This window comes from Drosophila elegans, unplaced genomic scaffold, assembly GCF_018152505.1.
Source record: "Drosophila elegans isolate 14027-0461.03 unplaced genomic scaffold, ASM1815250v1 contig_476, whole genome shotgun sequence".
Classification (NCBI taxonomy): Eukaryota; Metazoa; Arthropoda; class Insecta; order Diptera; family Drosophilidae; genus Drosophila; species Drosophila elegans.
The window spans coordinates 4,305,309-4,322,101 of record NW_024545863.1 but is presented as its reverse complement, the minus strand read 5'-3'; the positions used below and the strand labels follow the sequence as shown (position 1 = coordinate 4,322,101).

General features: G+C 44.8%; 2 protein-coding genes across 2 annotated transcripts; both read right to left on the bottom strand.

The window, feature by feature from the left end:
- Positions 1–35: 35 nt before the first annotated feature.
- On the bottom strand, positions 36–1,710 carry LOC108148485. The gene is made up of 2 exons (XM_017275519.2): positions 825–1,710; positions 36–745 (listed from the first exon to the last, which is right to left on the bottom strand). Exons 1-2 carry the CDS (start codon positions 1,543–1,545, stop codon positions 408–410), a joined length of 1,059 nt encoding a protein of 352 aa, XP_017131008.1. The 5' UTR covers positions 1,546–1,710; the 3' UTR covers positions 36–407.
- Positions 1,711–1,938: 228 nt separating this feature from the next.
- On the bottom strand, positions 1,939–16,366 carry LOC108148866 (protein hedgehog). Its single transcript, XM_017276166.2, has 3 exons — positions 15,582–16,366; positions 7,324–7,585; positions 1,939–3,221 (listed from the first exon to the last, which is right to left on the bottom strand). Exons 1-3 carry the CDS (start codon positions 16,041–16,043, stop codon positions 2,548–2,550), a joined length of 1,398 nt encoding a protein of 465 aa, XP_017131655.1. The 5' UTR covers positions 16,044–16,366; the 3' UTR covers positions 1,939–2,547.
- Positions 16,367–16,793: the final 427 nt, after the last annotated feature.

Genomic DNA, 16,793 nt, shown 5'->3' with positions numbered 1-16,793 from the left:
AGTAGACTTTTCTGAAACTTTTATCAACGTAGATATAGAGTAATAAAGTTTATTCATTTCATTTAAAATTACATTTTTAAAAAGTTACCTAAATGAAAGTTCTAACCAAATGATATTCCATTTTTTTTATTTAAAGATACAAATATTTAATTAGTTTTTAAGTTAATATATAAGTTTTCCAAATAGTGGAACACATATTTATTCTGTATGGAGACATTGCGAGTGCAAGGAGAGTATAAAATCATTTTGTTTTCAGCAAAAAAGTTTAAACGAATTGCTTGGTTTAAGTATCTTTGTAACATACGTGCACAGAAAAATTCTTAGTAGATCTACGTAAAAACGGCAGTTTTGAAACAATTAAATATGCGAAATAGAGTTAAATACATGTTTTAAAACAGCATTGCTGGTTAGGACACTGAGTTATTAAGCTTATCCGCTCCCCTGAGACGGCAGCGCACACAACTGACGGAGTCGGCGGGCACCTGAGAGTATCTTTTCGTCCAGGATCTGTGCTTCCCGCAGATTTTCTCGGGCGTCTTCTTGGGGATTTCAAATCGGACTTTCTTGCGCCTAGGGGACGGGGTTTTAACAGTCTTCTTGGGAGACATTGAAGTATCGAGAAAGGCGTCTTTGTTGAACTCCTCGCGAAGATGACTCAGCTGGGAGTCGTTCATGTTAATCTCGACCATAGGCACGGCATCCAGAGGCGCTGGTGCTGCCTGACTGCTGGTCTCTGGTTCATCGTCTGTTAATAAGTATGTATTGTATGATAAATACAATGTCGAGTAGGTAACTGGCCTGGCACAACGAAAGATACAACTTACCCAGTAGCTCCACCACGCTTATATCGTTGGATTCCACTAGATCCTCGCCAGCCTCGGCTTCGTAGAATCCATCGGATTGGTCTTCAGCCAGCTGACTGCTCGAGGCCATTCGAATCTCAGAGTCGGAGGCTACGCTCTCGGTATCATTGGCCTGCCCAAAGGCCGCCTCGTTGCGCTTGCGTACAAAGTAGCGCTCCAGTTCGTAGAAGACGTCGTCCAGGACGCTCAGGCGCAATTGCTTCTTGGCCTCGGCCAGGATCACCTCCTCCAGTTCCGTGCGGAGCTCCAGTTCGATATCCGCCCGCACAGCCTGTTTGCTGGTGCTGAGGAGCTCCTTTTTGTAGGCATCGATCTCGGTGCGAATGAGCTGGGCAGCCTGCAGGCGCCACTGGGCATTGCTCTCCGAGCAGGCTGTCGCTGTGCATCCTGCCACGTCCTGCAGGGCAGCGTGCTCCTCGCCCAACTCCTCCAGTTTGGATTTGATCCCCTGCCGCTGCAGCGCCTTGTGGCGCCTCAGACGACGATCGGCCGCATGGCATCGTCGCCGGAAGCAGTGCATCTCCTCCAGGCGCAGCCGACAGGCAGGGCATATGTGCTGTGGCAGACCGTCACCAGGCTCGATCTCCAGCGATGTGCAGGCCATTATCCTCAGGGCAGCCGTGCCATTACCGAAAACAGCAAAGTCTGCTTCTTTTGCCAGACACAATCGGCAAACATTCATTTTTCGTATCCAGGATAATCGTATGATGGCAGTAGAATACGCAGGGGTTTTATTGGAAGTTCGGGACGTAAACTGTTTCTGTATGAGCTTTTCTGGACTGAACCAAAAAAAATTAAACAAAAAAAATTAATTTGAAAAGAAGCAAATATCAAGCAGAGATGGGGCAAACAAAGTTAATATTATCGATATTTCCATTAAGCATCGATAGTCGATAGTTTTTCAATAATCAGCTGAAATTCCACAGGTTGGCAGCTACTTCTCCAATGTGACCGTATGTTTGTAAAACATGGCGGCTAAAATTCAAAATTTTTAAAAACGTTAACCTTTGTTGAACATCGTAGGTCTTTTAATTTCCCAGTAATATTAATGAACACCAATTAAAACACACTTGCATTTATCAAACAATTTCATTATATTTCATTAAATATTAAGTATAAATACGCAGTTAACTAATAAGTATTATATACACAATTACAATAAAGTATTCAGTCACTATAATGCTTCTTCTATATACAAAGTGCGATATATTTAAATCCAATGGCTTGAACTCACTGCCGCACCTCAATAAATTATGCAATTCAATTCCATTATAATATACAGTAACAGTCGTCTGTGTTCTTCGGGAGTTTGCCGATTGAAAAAAAGGTGTATGTACGTTTCTTTTCATTTAAGGATCTGCGCCGAGGATTGCCTACTTATAGCTAAAATGTTTGCAAAAACAACAAGTCGGGGACATTTAACAGTGTTTTTTTGTTTTTGTTTTTGTTTTTGTTTTTGTTTCTGTTTTCGTTATTGTTATCGTTTTTGATTTCTTTTCCAATAGCTCTTTGCTTTATCGCTTGGGTGGGGTGTTTTGTGGGTGTTTGTTGTGTTGTTTGTGGTAAATAAATAGTACGCTCGATTATTAACGATATTCAACATTGAAATACATCAATCATTAGGCATATACATAACTACAGGATATAATACAATACAGGATCGTGGATCGCGGCCAGGGGATGCTCAATCGTGGCGCCAGCTCTGCGGCAGCACGTAGTCCTTGACCTTGTAGAGGGCATTGGCATACCAGTGGATGCCATTCTGGCGCTCCGTTTGGGTCACCACCTTCGGCGAACTGTGCAGCTGCTCCTTGGCGGGCAGCCACGCCTCCAGCGTGGACAGAAGTCGCATGGGGGCCAGACCCCAGTGGGCCAGCGACTGGCTGTTGATCACCGCATAGCAACTGGCGGCCACCGAGTTGACCACAATGGTGCCCTCGCGGGTAAGGGGCGCCACCACGCCCTTGCTGCGCACACTGCCCACCCGGACGACGCGCTGGGGTCTCAGCTCGCCCGTCTCCGCATCCCGGACGAGCACCTGGTTCTGCTCCACCACGCGATCCGCAAACACGAAGGCCAGCTCCTTTTGCTCCGGCTGCCAAACGCTCACCAAATGAGCCGGCGTCACCGTCAGCACGGCCCCACCGTCCGTGTGCAGCTGCACGAAGTTCTGCATCTGCTCCAGGTTGCGGTCCATGAAGAGGATCACCTCGCTGAAGACGGCCTGTCCGTTGGCGGCCATGCTCAGGACTCGGTCTCCGATGGTGAGCTTGCCGAGCGGCTTCTGGACTCCGCTCTCCAGCATCGCCGTGCTCTCCGGAGTGAAGCAGCCGTGCACGTGCGAGCTGATCGAGGAATCTGCAAGAAGGCAAGGAAAGAATGTAGTTAGAACGATTTTCTTCAAAAGGAATTAACAATTAAAATATTCAAAAATATATATGTTTCAAGGGTTTAATAATGCTTTAAAAAAGATTTGATTATAGGTTCTAGATTTTTACAACAAAAAAACTTTGCCAGTTTCCAGATTTTGTGGTTCTTCTTTGAAACGTAGCCACAAAAATAGTTTATTTTACTTTAAGTCTAATTTCCCTTAAAGTAAACTAAACTAAGTACCATCAAAATAAAGTTTAGTTCAAAATTGGGTTGCTTCCACTGAAGTTATTACATACAATTTCACATGTATATTTATAGATTTTGTAATCTTGTATTAAAAAGTGCATTTTACAGAAACTAAACAATCCCAAAATTTAAATGCTATTTCTGATTTCCAGATAGCTTGCTTGCCCAGGTAATGGCATTAGTTTGCTAATCTAATTTGGCGTTAAGCATCCAATTGCCAAGCCCAACAAGTCAAAAAGGTTTTCACAGATCCGGGTCTGGCCCGTTGCAGCCCAATGTGAAACAATGGGCCCGAACGGACTGAAAGGACTAAGACTGCCTTTTGCGGCTCGCCAACAAGCCAGAAACATAATGCGATCGAGGAACACAGAGATCGGAGATCAGCAATCTGCGATCTACCACCAGGCATATCAATAACAAGCGGCCGACGTGTTTTTGTTTCGGTTTGCACAAAAATTGTGATCTTGTTTTTCCTACAAGATTAGCCGTGGGATCAGCATCTCAGCATCTCAGCACCAGCATCATCCCAAGCCGAACTCGAGCCAAAGCGGCTTAGGAATCCCCTACTGGCAAAAAAAAAAAAAATACAGAAAAAAAGGGGGATGGGCCAGGTAGCAGTTCGTGGGTTGTTTTCCCAACCTTTTTGGCAACCTGTTGGCAATTACCGAACATGCTGCAACCCACCCAAACAATAATCGAAGCGCAGGCCACATTAATCATCATTAATGGGTATCGCATTATCGCATTGCAGGGCCGAAAAAAGGGGCCCACCCAGGTGTATTTGGAAAAATCGGGATGCATTTTGTAGAACTTTCTCTGGGGGCCTTCACACCCCAAGCGCCGCCACTAATGCTGCTGATGCCGCTGCTGTGCTTGTAAAATTCAAATTAAAAATTCCAGACCAAAGGCGACCACTAACCGCGCGCTTTATTATAATGAGTGGCCATAAAATGGCCTTGTTGCGGCTGCCGCAGCCGCTGCCAATGGAATTCCAAAGAAAATGCACCTTCCCAGTTGCCAGCTCGAAATTCCCATTGATGCATTTGGTAAACACAGACGGGCGGACACACAAAAGTGTAGAAACAATAAAAATCGGATTAAATACATATGGCCGGCGGTCTATAAAACCCATAATCGATGGGGACGGGCAGTGTGTTCGGGATCTGGATCGGGTTCGAGGTTGGTAGTAGTAATCGGTATAGGGCCCAAAAGAATCGAGTGGACACAAAAGGCAATGGAGAGGAAGCGCGGTAGTAACAAGAAAAATTGGTGTGAAATCTACCTTCAACCAAAACAGGCAAAGGCACAAAAACCCAAACAGAAACCGAAACAGAAACAGAAACCAAAACCAAAACCAAAACCAAAAATGTAAAAGAGGGACAAGAATGAAAAATCTCTGGCCTCGTCGTCGGCGGTGAGTGGAAAGTGAAGAACTTGAAGGGTCATAAATTAATAAACCATTAAAGTGGTTAAAATTATCGTTATTTTATCTTTGTTGTGAAGACTAAACTGATAAATTATTACAAAACAGAGGACAGCCGCTTGTTGTTGGCTTGGTGACTGATCGTTTGGACAGCATTAACATGAACATGCAACAACAGCAAAAGCAACACGAACACCAACAACAACAACACGCGCTGGGGGCTTTAATGCGCGCGCGCGCGACACACCAACAACAACAACAAAGAAAAAAATAAAAGAAAAAAAAAAATTAGTGTCGACAAAAAGGTTTACAGCCATTACTCTTCGTCGTCGTGCTGCTGCTGCTGCCGCTGCTGCTGCTGTTTAGGCCCCCAAACGAAAGACTTAGGCAGCGAACTCGAGGCGCAGCGAATGCTGTGCCAAAACTGTCATAAGCCCGTGGTTTATGTGCAACGGCCTATCAGCAATCAATCGCCCCGTAATTTATTGATAGCTCGTAGCAGCAGCAGCAGCAGCAGTGGGAACACATGGTTTTCGAGCAGGAGCAGAGGACCAATGGACCACACACACACATGTGGCAGGATGGCCGCCTGCTTGCCACTTGTTCGTCGGCCGACCTTTTGATATTGCCCAAGAGGAGAGTGTGAGAGGGCCCAGGATGACAGCAGGATCCAGGTTCACAAAACTAACGGCGGCGGCTCCTTTCAAAAGCAATTAGATGCAATGAGCAAGGACACTTGGCTCGGTTTCCTTTCCCCTTCCCCTTTCCCTTCCCTTCTGATCCTTTGTCCTGCCATCCTGCAATCTTTATGGGCCGCCACCAAAAGTCACAATATTGTGACTCGACTGACTGCGTGTGTGGGAAAGAGGCGTGGCATCTCTTGTAATTGTAGATGGAAATTAAATGAACAACTGGCAGCCAGTCGCACCCAAAATGTCTGTTTCGTGTGTGAGTGTGTGTGTGGGGGGAAACTTGAAAGGGAAAATCCCTGTAAAGCCGCTAAAGAAATGCAAAAATTGAGAAAAAATAAAAGACCAACGAAGAGAGAGAGAGAGCAATTGTTGGCAAGAAAACTTAATTGTCTTGGCCCGTTTTTGGTTGGCTGATCGGGCCCGGGTCCAAAAGCATTTTCTTCTCGGTCTTTGGGGCAGTTTCGTTATGTTTCGGGGAAAACTGGTTGCTGACCATAATGGCAGCTCACAGATACACACTTTGAGCAGCCGCAGCCAGGCTCGTCTTAACTGATGATGCTAACTTGCTGGCCGTTCGGTTTCAGTGTTTTTTTTTTTTTTCAATTAGGCCCGCGCTCAGGTTTTAGCCCGACATTTAATTCATCTTTGCCCCGTTGCTGTTGCCTTTTGCTTGTTGCCTGTTTCTGTTGCCTGCTTCTCCGTTTCTTGGCCACTGCTGGTGCCTGAGAAACGCTTTGGGTGTCGTATCATCAATTCGTTTAATTTGACAGGCGCAAACCTAAACATGTCAAAACAACAGCCATGCGGTTAGTAGTGGTTGCCGCCTCTGGAGCCGAGTCTCGGGTCCAGTTCCCAGTCCCCAGTTCCAGTCACTCCATCCAGAGTCCGGTTTTCGGACTTTGTTGCCGCTTGTTGCTGCTTATTCCCCATTCGATCTTGCCACTTTGGACAGGCTCAGACACAGGCATAGGCACTGCAGCAGCCGTGGCCAATTTGGCGGATGCGAAGTGCAGGGCGAGCGGCTGAAATTTGCCAACGCCTGTCAGCTTAGCGATCGCCAGTACGAAACATGCGAAATTACGCTTGTTAGTGTCACTTCTGGCTAACTGAGCAGGCCCACCCATCACCCAGCACCTCACCCAGGGCTAATTACTTCCTACAGATGAACTAACATGAAACGGCTTCAGTCATTTCTAAGGTCTTTCCTAAAATGAGTAGCTACATCTAATTAAAAGCAGTTGTTATTGCTCATCAGCTTTGAGTATAAGCTAATCTAAAAACAAAACGCCAAATAAATCTATTAGACATATACTTTTTTAATAAATTACTGCTCATCGTTACTTCAACTTTAAAACTTCCAGTTTTGTAATCTGTAAGAACACTCATTTTTGGAATTCCATAATTTTTTTTTAGCATATAAATATTTTGTTTAGCTTTGAAGCATGAAATGACTATTCAAGTAAATTTTAGATAACTATTAAAACTACCAATTATCTTATTTTTTTCTGTCTTAGTAAAGTTAAAAAATACAAAAGTGAGTAATAGTTTAAAATTAATCTTAGATGTAATGACAGTTTCAATATACGGAATAGCTGGTTGCATAACATTGGTAAAACCACAAAACCGGAAAACTGCCCGCTATGAATAATGACCAAATCATGAATGTCAAAGCGTAAGCCCATTAGGGGCCCCTTCCCACGATTAAGTAAATTATGTGGACAATTACCTGACTTGACGGAGCAGTAGATGTGGCGCCGGCTGACGTAGGAGACCCAGTCGAAGCCGGCCTCGACGGCCAGGCGGGCCAGCATGCCGTACTTGGACTGGTCGCGGTCGGAGGTGGCAATGGTCACCGCTCGGCCCTCGTAGTGCAACGACTCCTGCCCGTGCTGGTAGTCCTCGTCCCAGCTCTCGGTGACCAGCAGGCGGATGCCGGGCCACTCGTTCATCACCGAGTAGGCCAGCACGTTCAGCTTCTCCTTGCAGCGCTGAAAAGGGCAGAGATTGGAGATGGAGATCGATTAGGCATTAGGTATTGTTAATAGCCAGGCCAGCGCCAGACGCCATGTTTAATTCACCACTGCGTGGTATATACCACGCACACGTGCAAGCGAGATGGATATAGTGCTTGTGAGGGGCGTGGCATGCAGGCGTTCATTCCGGTGGCCCAAAGGGCACAACGCGTTCATTTTTGCTTGTTCTTCAGTGGGGTCTGATATATGTATCTCGGTTTACTAATACACTTAACACAAAAATGTAAGAACGAAAAAATCAAAAACAAATTTTTTCTTTTTGCATTTTTAAGAAATATTTTTTATTGAAAAAAAAACACATGACCGTTGGATATCCCAACGTATTTTTTTTTTTTAGTTTTTACAATAATTCAATTGTTTTACTACGTATTATAAAATAAATAAATGTTAAAAACCCAAAAATGTATTTAATCTCAATTATTTAAGTATTTGACCAAATCAACGGTGCGTTATTATTGCCATCAGGAACTCTCCTAAAATCATTTTTGACTTAATCCGATTTCAAAGAAGCCATTATTATGGAACTGAACCACTACGAAAGTACTCAAATCGGGGTAGGCATTTTTTTTCCAAGTGCACTCACCTTTCCCGATCTGTGAGTCTGCCCTTTTTGGCCGCATCCTTTGAACCTGTTGCTGCAACCTCAACAAACAGCCGATCGTGTTTGCCCAGTTCCCTTTTGGCCAAAGGCTTATTTGCCCATGCTTACGCGCAATTCAAACACTGACCCTCCATGGTGACCCTAACCCAGGCTCGAATTCGAACTCAAAGATAGACCTTTTATTTTCTTCCTTTTCACTCTTTGTTTTTCCTGTCGATAATATGAAAATGCTTAGGCTTTGTTTGCCAATGTGGTGGGTGCTCATCCGTTTGTCGGCTCGTTTCCATTTTTTTGTGAAGGAGAGGATTGGGGTGGAAATAAATATGCCAGCCAAGCAGAAAAGGATTCGAATAAGTCTATGCAAATATTTGAGATCCGAAATAAGAAAAAAAACATAACCAAGACGGCAACAAAGTATCTTGAAGATTGAGGCGGCCGCAAAATCAATTATCAACGGACAGAGCCCGGTTGACAGGATGTTGCCTTTGTGGGCAAACAGAATTCGAGCCGTAAAATCAATTTGCGCCACAGAGATCCTTTTTTCTTTTCTGTTTCTTTTTTTTTTGACAAGCCACAGCGATCAGTTTTTGCCTTTTTGGGCTTATGTTTTGATGAGGTGTGGATCTGTAGCGGCCTGTGTTTGCTATTATTTGGCCAAAACAGAGCTGCCAAATTTGTCACACAGCTGCGGAGCAGTCGCAACTGTGGCAAATTGAGGTGACAGTGGCACTGGCAGTGGCAGACCGCATTCCGGGAAGAGTTCAATGATATTTGCCTACGCCAACCCTGCAGTAGTGCAACTTTGCTTTATTAAAAGGCTTAACCAGTCGAGAGTCGAGAGTCGAAAGCCAAGAGCCAAGCCGTGCTAATGAGCACAAAAAGCGTAACGACAAACAGAGGATGGATATGGATATGGACATGTGTATGGATATATCCATTGAGCTATGGTTGGGGGAAAGACAAACGCTTTTGTCTTAAGCACTGCCAACGATGTTTACCCAACATGCTAATGCATTGAGCTCGAATTCGAATCGATGCGCTGGACGCGCAATGAACAAACAACGGCCGGCTCAGATCTGAGATCTGGGATCTGGGATCTCGAAACTCGGTTCTTATAGATCGCATATTCCAGGGCCCTGGGATACGAACTCCCAGTTCGTTTGCCGACGGGTGCGTAAGGTAAACATTTACGGATACACGGCGTCGGCGGCCCAAAAAGATGGCTAAATAATGTGTGTGCCTGGTAAGTGGCCGTTAGACAACAGCGTCAAGTGTAAATAAGCCCGTGCCCGGGCATCTCGGGGCATCGGAAAACCCCCATTCCATACCCATACCCATACCCATATACATAGCCCCTTCCCTTTCCAACCAAAAAGCTGCATTAATTAGACATTCAACAAGGTGTGAACTTTGCCCAACCATTACCCCGAAAAGGGGAAAATCAGAAATCCGACCACGCCCCATTGTGTGTGCGTGTGTTTACATGGGACTGCATTCGATTGCCTACAGCTTTCCATCTCGAATTTGGCTATTTCGGTTTTAGTTTTTTTTTATACCCCCACCATTTCGACTGATGCGTTTTTAATGGCCGCGCGACTGCAGTTTTATTGATTTAAATTGTCTGGCTGGCTGCCAATTTGACGCTTTTAATGGTCGGGCGAAATTATTATGGCACGCAGATTATTAGGCACTCATCATCATTAGGCCGTGGCCAAGACAAGACAACACAAGACAAGCCAAGACGAGTTGGTCAAGTCAAGTTGGCTTAATAGCCCGTTCCTCGCACCCGGAGTTCGGGGGCTTTGTTTGTTTTCGCCAGGCCCATCCCATGCCAGTGCCTCTTTTTTTTTTTTTGCAATGGTCTCGGATTACTCGGTACCCCAGGGAAACCGACGATTAGGAAACGACACAATTTAACGACATAATTCAAGTGCGCATTAAGTTACCGCTGCCAGGGGAGTCAGAGTCACCCCTTTTCTTTTTACCATATTCCGATGCACGTGCTCTATGGTGTAAGCAGATATGGCATATCCTTTGATTCCCGGCACTGATTGCGATCGCAGAGGAAGCGAAAACTTACAACTGAGGAAGCGACACAGGATATAGTCAAAAAAAAAAAAAAAAAAAATAAGAAGAGCAAGGAGAAACTCCGAAGAAATCACGTCACCCACCCGATGTGTATAGTGTATAGTGTAGGTATGTATGCGATATGTGTGTCAACGGGGACTGAGGTGGGCCACTTGAGGGGCCGCCACTTAGGTGGCAACTTAGGGTTTCTCGGATTCTGGAGTCTGGGTCTGGAATGCCTCTCGTCTTTTAACGCCCTGTGTGGCCCACTCGAGCACACAGATTTCCTCACTTAATTGGCGAACTGTTATGGATCCCCTGATTGATTCAAGTGCAATGGGTTCCAGGGCCAATGCCAATCCGCAGCTCCATTCACTGTTTATTTGTGTTGCAAATCTATTCACAGCTCTCTTCGTTAGAATTAGCGGCGGTCTTTGATTGTTTACGATGCGCTGGCAGCGCAATTATTACAGCGCAAAAATCGAATATCGACAGAAACCAAAAATAAAATGAGAAAAGCGAAAAGCGAAAAGGGACAGTCCAGCGTCTGAAGCTTTAATTAATTGGAAACGGACTGTGTTTACGGAATCTCGAGTGAGATCGCCGCACACTCAGGGTCCGAAGTTTGCTCCTGTCTGTTTGTTTTCGCTTTTTGTTTCGAATATAAATGGCAGGGCATTAAAAAGTGGAAACCTTTATTGGATTAATGTGGGATTAAGATTGCTGTATGGCTGCTAATTGAATTTTTACCACTTTGAAGCATTTCTTTAAAGAATGTGTTGGCTGACGCTTGGTAATTTTGTTCCTCATACCATTTACTTGTAAAAATGTTTATTTATTCAATTTGTAGCCCCCTCAACGCATTACAAACGCTCGTAAATCTCGCGTCAAATAAATGTCCATAAAAGGAAGGCGTCATTTTATTGTTATTAATTAAATGCTATTAATTTGCAGAAATCGTAAATTAAATCTCAGTTGTGGCCTATTGCCTCACCTGCCTCGCGTCTGCCTGCCACATTTAATGTCCCCCGGCGATCAGCAAAAGTCATTTGGAGGAGTCCCAGTCTCAAGTTCAGCCTCAGTCTCAGTTTAAGTCTCAGCAGTCTCAGGTAAGAGCCGAGAGTTCGGGCCGGGTCTTAAATGATAAGCGCCATAATCCCTGATGTGTGATTAACTTTGATGATGAGTTATGAGCCGCACATTGGCACTGATGGGCCAGCGAGGATGGGGCTTCGCGGGGCTTCGCGGGGCTTTGGGCTTCAATGCTCCAATGCTCCAATGTTCCAATGACTTGCAGGAATCGAGAGGAGCCAGAGCCATGTGAAATGTGAGTCACTCGCCCAGCAGTAATGTGATAGCCGCGACGCGATCTCTGATCGCCATCTCCTCCGGCGCAAGTTCATAAAAGTTTTATGCAAATAAAGCAAAAGTCACAGCCAGAGCCAGAGACAGAGCCAAAAGGCAGAGCAAATATCGATGGCATTTTGGGCCAACAAATCCTTGAACATTCGCGCTTGAGTGCCCTCGTAAAAGTATCAAATTGATTAATAATAATATAAAAGCATCTCGCACAAAAGCAAAACAAACAGTGCGAATGCGGATCGAGCAGGGACACTCCGCTTTATATGGGTTATTTGGATGGGGATGGCGATGGGGACTTTGGCGATTTGTCCACTTTGCCTGACTGATGTTTGTTTGATAAGTTTGATTACTTTGTTGCCCGCAGGAATGTTCCCACGAAATTGGCTGATGTTTTGCTTATCGCAGCATTTGACGTTATTTGATTTGAGTTTTTTTTGGCAATGGAAAACTGAAACTGAAGCTCTGACATCATCCCGCCCAGCGTTTTCTTTTTTATTTATTTTTGTTTTTGTCATAATAGGATCAATTTTGAGTCATAATGCTCTATTTAAATTCCTTTGGCTGAGGGCTTACTTTGATTTGATTTGATTTGAGTTGATTTGATGGTGATGTTGATGTGCATGTCTGGAAGAGCAGAGAATGAAGTCTGAGGACTGGGACTGGGACTGCTGCATGCATGTCAATAATCATATCGGATTACCCATTGGCTTTGCCCTCAGCCCCATTGTTGCTACAATTTATGAAATTTTAGAACTTATGCTGCGGCTTTTGACGCATTCTTTTGTCCATCCACAGCCACATCCACATCGACAGCCACATCCATCTGTCCGCTGCGGTTTCTGCTGCTTGTCTAATCCCGTGGCATTCGAGATACTTCAGTTGGCACCGAAAAGGCGTGTTCCCTAGACACATTTGCCTGTAATTACCTGAGCCAATGACTTGTCATAAGCTCCATAAGCTCCAGCACTTTACGATGCTCTTTGGGTTTTGCCACTCTATGCCCATTGCTGAAATGCAATTTCGCAATTCGTTTATGCAACAAACTGCACAAAACACACCCACTCACCCCACAGAAACAGTCAGGGACACACAGTTAGCAGTCCGTTGTGTGAGCGTTTTAAATGGCCACAACGAATTGTTTACCGGCTGAAAAATTCACGCACAGCGGCCAGTAAGTCACTCGGTCTGATAGCCACATCCAAATCCGAATCCACATAAAATGCGATTTAGTTGCGCTGCTGGTCCTCAAAAACTGAAAAACTGAAAATCTGAAAATCTCAATGTCACTGACAATGGCAATGGCAATGGCACTTCGGTAGCGGAACAGTTGCCGTTGTAAATATTTGCCTCGGCGAACAACAGGATTTTTATGTGCCCCGAGTGTCCTTGGCCGTTTAGTCAAATGCCCAAAGGACCTTGGCCTTCGGTGTCACTGCGATACTGCTGCCGTGCGAGCAACTGTTAATTGTTCGTCAGTTTCTAGAAAAGGCTGCTATGCATTCTGATTGCATATCAAATTCAAGGTAACATCTGAAATGGCTAAATCGCTGGCCAGCCATTTAGAATCCCCCGATGGGCGCGTGGCAGTTGCAAAAGGCAATTTGGGAAAAGTTTTCGAGTGAAACTCTAGTCGGCCAACAACTGTTTCGACATGTGGATCATTCGAGTGTGGTTCGAGTACAGTAAAATCAGATATAAGAGATCTGAATCTTTACCCGGAACCACTAACAACTGACTAACACCATAACTACACCATAGTCAATATAGTGAGAGTCATTATAGCTTGAGTGTTATATTATAATCTTAAATCAACTATATTATTTGGTTGACAGCCGTAATCTGTCTTCTTCTAGTTTTGATTAAAGTCGTGTTGTTCAACAGTCATATACCTGAAATCGTGGCCAAGGAAACTGGAAGTCCACCATAAAAGTTTAATAGCCTGTTTATGAAGCTTATCAATAATAAGGTTATTTTTACACCTGCTTAGCACTTAAAATTTCATTAAAATAACAAAAATCTGCCAGATAAGCGACCGTGCCCATGAGAAGCGTGCCGATTATATTGTATATCAGCCACTTCAATGTCAGCCCTCTTAGGGGGGCTTGACTGTTGACCAGTCTGTCGACGGTAATGCCACCGCCACACTGTTGGCTAATTGGAACTGTTGTGGCATTAAGCACTTGTTTTAGCTGTTTAGCTGTTTTGCACTTTGAAATTCAACCACCCCCCAACCGAGTGGCCATTCCCTTTTAACTTTCACTGCCCCTCCCCTTCCTCCCCCTTTTGAGGGCGATAAGATATTGCTATTCCTCGCCTTAGCCGGTGTCTTAACATACATTTTTCTGCCAGCGATATAGCACAACCTTCAAGTACTTTCACAGAAAGATAATTTTAAATGTTCAAAGATTTACCGATTTTGATTAAAAATCAGAATGTTCTCTTTTTCGGGGTTTAATGTAATACAATACAATAAAGACATGAATAAATAAGAATTAAAAGAAATCAAATATTACAATTTTGCTATAACAATGTTTCAAAATAGAAGTCTTGCAATAAACTTGAAAATAAAAAATTCAAAACAATATAAAATATTGATCTTGTCTGATCAGTTCAAGGTGAACTAATTTTTTTCGGTGCCAGCATGTAGCTACACATGTTGACAAACACAGAGTGACTATCTGGTGGATAGTATGAGTGTGTATTGGCAAACGGACTACTTGGCTGCCGTCCGCTTATCAGACAAACGCCGGTGATAGGCGGCAAATGCTCGCGTGCCTCGTTTTGGGGGCACAGACATGGAGGGGCGGAGGGGTGGTTAAGTAAAAATCTGGTAAACACCGGCACTCGTAATCCCCCGCACTCGATACCCTGTTTGTTGTTCAGCGCGAAACGGAAAACGCATTCGACGAGCGAACTCACACAATGTTGATTGAACTATTTGCAATAATGATCCCCGGATCGATTGGGCCTGAGGTTGTTGAACGCGCCATTTGTTTGTTTGGATTTGGGACCGCTTGGCAGCTTTGTGGCTCAGTTGCCTGGAATTCAGTGCGCTATCTACCTTTCGTCCCCTTGGCTTTCAAGTATCAGGCTTCCTGTTATTTGGCACTGGCGAAATAAGTGCAGCACTGCGATAAGATGCATAATTAATCGTAATGGTCAATGCTCAAAACTAATGCGATATTTGTTTTGCCCGCCTTTATGGCTCGCAGCCATAAAGTTTGTGAAAAAGCCAATGCTAGCCGATGATTGGGCACTTTTCCGCCACGTAGCGTTTATCAATGGGCACTGAGTGGCACAATCTCGTGCCATCGCCATCGATCGATCGCCAGATAGCGACCACACCAGCGCCAGCGATTAGCGATTGCAAATTTGAAAACTGAATTTGTGTTCACGGGTGGGCAAAATGTGAGGGCAGTGCGCAATAGGCACGGAATTAGCCTAGCCCCAGAACGGAACCCAGCAGTCTATATAGTCATGGCCGTAGCCCCAGAAATCGGGGCAATTTTAGCTATGGAAATTCCATCTGACTCCCGGACTGCAAGTCCCAAAATTTCCAATTGATTTGTTTCTATATCTATAGACTAACAAGCATGCTCAAATCAGACACTTGACATTTCATTTGATATAGGCATTAGTCACTTATTGTTAGCAAGGGTTATGACTTGGTTTTATCATATTTTCTTTCATTGCTTCTTAATTTAATTGTGTCACTTTACACTAATAGAACGTTAATCATGAATAATGATAATATGATTTGAACAACATAACATGGATTAATCATTTGGAAAAGCAAACATCATTAGTCATCCTGCATGACTTAATATTGGCTGGTAAAAAAAATTCTAAGTCAGGTTGGATCTCCCAATTTTTTATATATCACCAGCACTGTCAATTGTGATGTATGGTTTGTAAGCTTACCTTGCTCATCAAACGATCCGCTCCAGTGCCCTCCTCGTCGCGGAAAAGGATGTCCCGGTTGTAGTTCGGCACCAGGTCCTTGAATTTGGGCGAATCGCGCCGGATCTCGCCCTCCCTAGGTCCGGAGGCGCCGTTCGTGTACTCGGAGAGATTGGGTATGGTCTGCTTGAGGACCAGCGGGTACAGGTTGCGCGCCCTATGACGGCCCAGTCCTCGGCCAGGACCGCAGCTGTGGGCCGGGGTGAAATTCAATGGCAAGACCAGCAGCAGAAGGGCCATCAGCGAGGTCAGTCTGCTGATGCAACGCTGCGTATGCGCAATGTGGCGCATCGTTTGCGATTCTAGAGATGCGGAAACGGAGCTCGAGTTCGATTTGACGCTGGAACTGTGGCATTTGGCGTCCAACGAAAGACAGGTGACACTGGCGGCACTGGCCCAAGGCACAGAGCTGATGCTATCCATTATTTATTTTGGCTATTTGTTGTTCGCTTTATTTATGTTATTATTTTTTTTTTTTGGTTATTTAGCACTTCACTTTTGGCACACTGAGACACTGAGGCGGCGACGGTGGTTTATTTTTAAATTTTTTTTGTTTTACTATCTAACCTGACTAAATCGAAACTTGAATCGGCGGAATCGCAGGTCCTAACTTAACTGTCGCTCTTAACTGTTCTCCGCTGAACTGGCAGTTAGCTCTCGGATCGGACAACCGTTGCGCTCGCACTGTGATTGACAAATGACATTTCCGAGCGGAGTATCGTGCGCGCAGAGTGTTCGAGTTCGAGTACGAGTACGAGTACGAGTACGGGTGCTGGTACGAGTAGGGCAGCGAATACGAATACGAGTATGAGTACGAGTACGAGGGTGCTTTCGAGAACCCTAGGCCTTGCCGCTCACTCACTTACACACACACACAACTGCCCGGAGTTCATTCTTGCCTAATGTGGTATGGGTATGGCACTCCACGATCGAGTCTGGTGTTCATTTCTATGCTGCCTTGGGAAGCCAAACGAAAGAGCGGGACAACCAGTTGGCATGAGGCATACTGACAAGACTGGTTTCCAGGTATTGGTGCCTGGGTCTTCGGGTCTTATGTACTCCTACCACGCCAAGCGATCCGATCGATGCTGGCAACAGATGTTGGATGGTAAGGTATGGATGGTACGGTCCATGTCCATTATATCGCCGTACATACATATGCCTGTTGCCAAT

Coding starts and splice junctions, on each gene's coding strand:
- LOC108148485 (XM_017275519.2), bottom strand. CDS start 1,545: ATGAATGTTTGCCGATTGTGTCTGGCAAAAGAAGCAGACTTTGCTGTT. Junction 746..824: donor AAGCGTGGTGGAGCTACTGG/GTAAGTTGTATC, acceptor ACTTATTAACAG/ACGATGAACCAGAGACCAGC.
- LOC108148866 (XM_017276166.2), bottom strand. CDS start 16,043: ATGGATAGCATCAGCTCTGTGCCTTGGGCCAGTGCCGCCAGTGTCACC. Junction 7,586..15,581: donor CGGATCGTTTGATGAGCAAG/GTAAGCTTACAA, acceptor TGCCCTTTTCAG/CGCTGCAAGGAGAAGCTGAA. Junction 3,222..7,323: donor CTACTGCTCCGTCAAGTCAG/GTAATTGTCCAC, acceptor GCCTTCTTGCAG/ATTCCTCGATCAGCTCGCAC.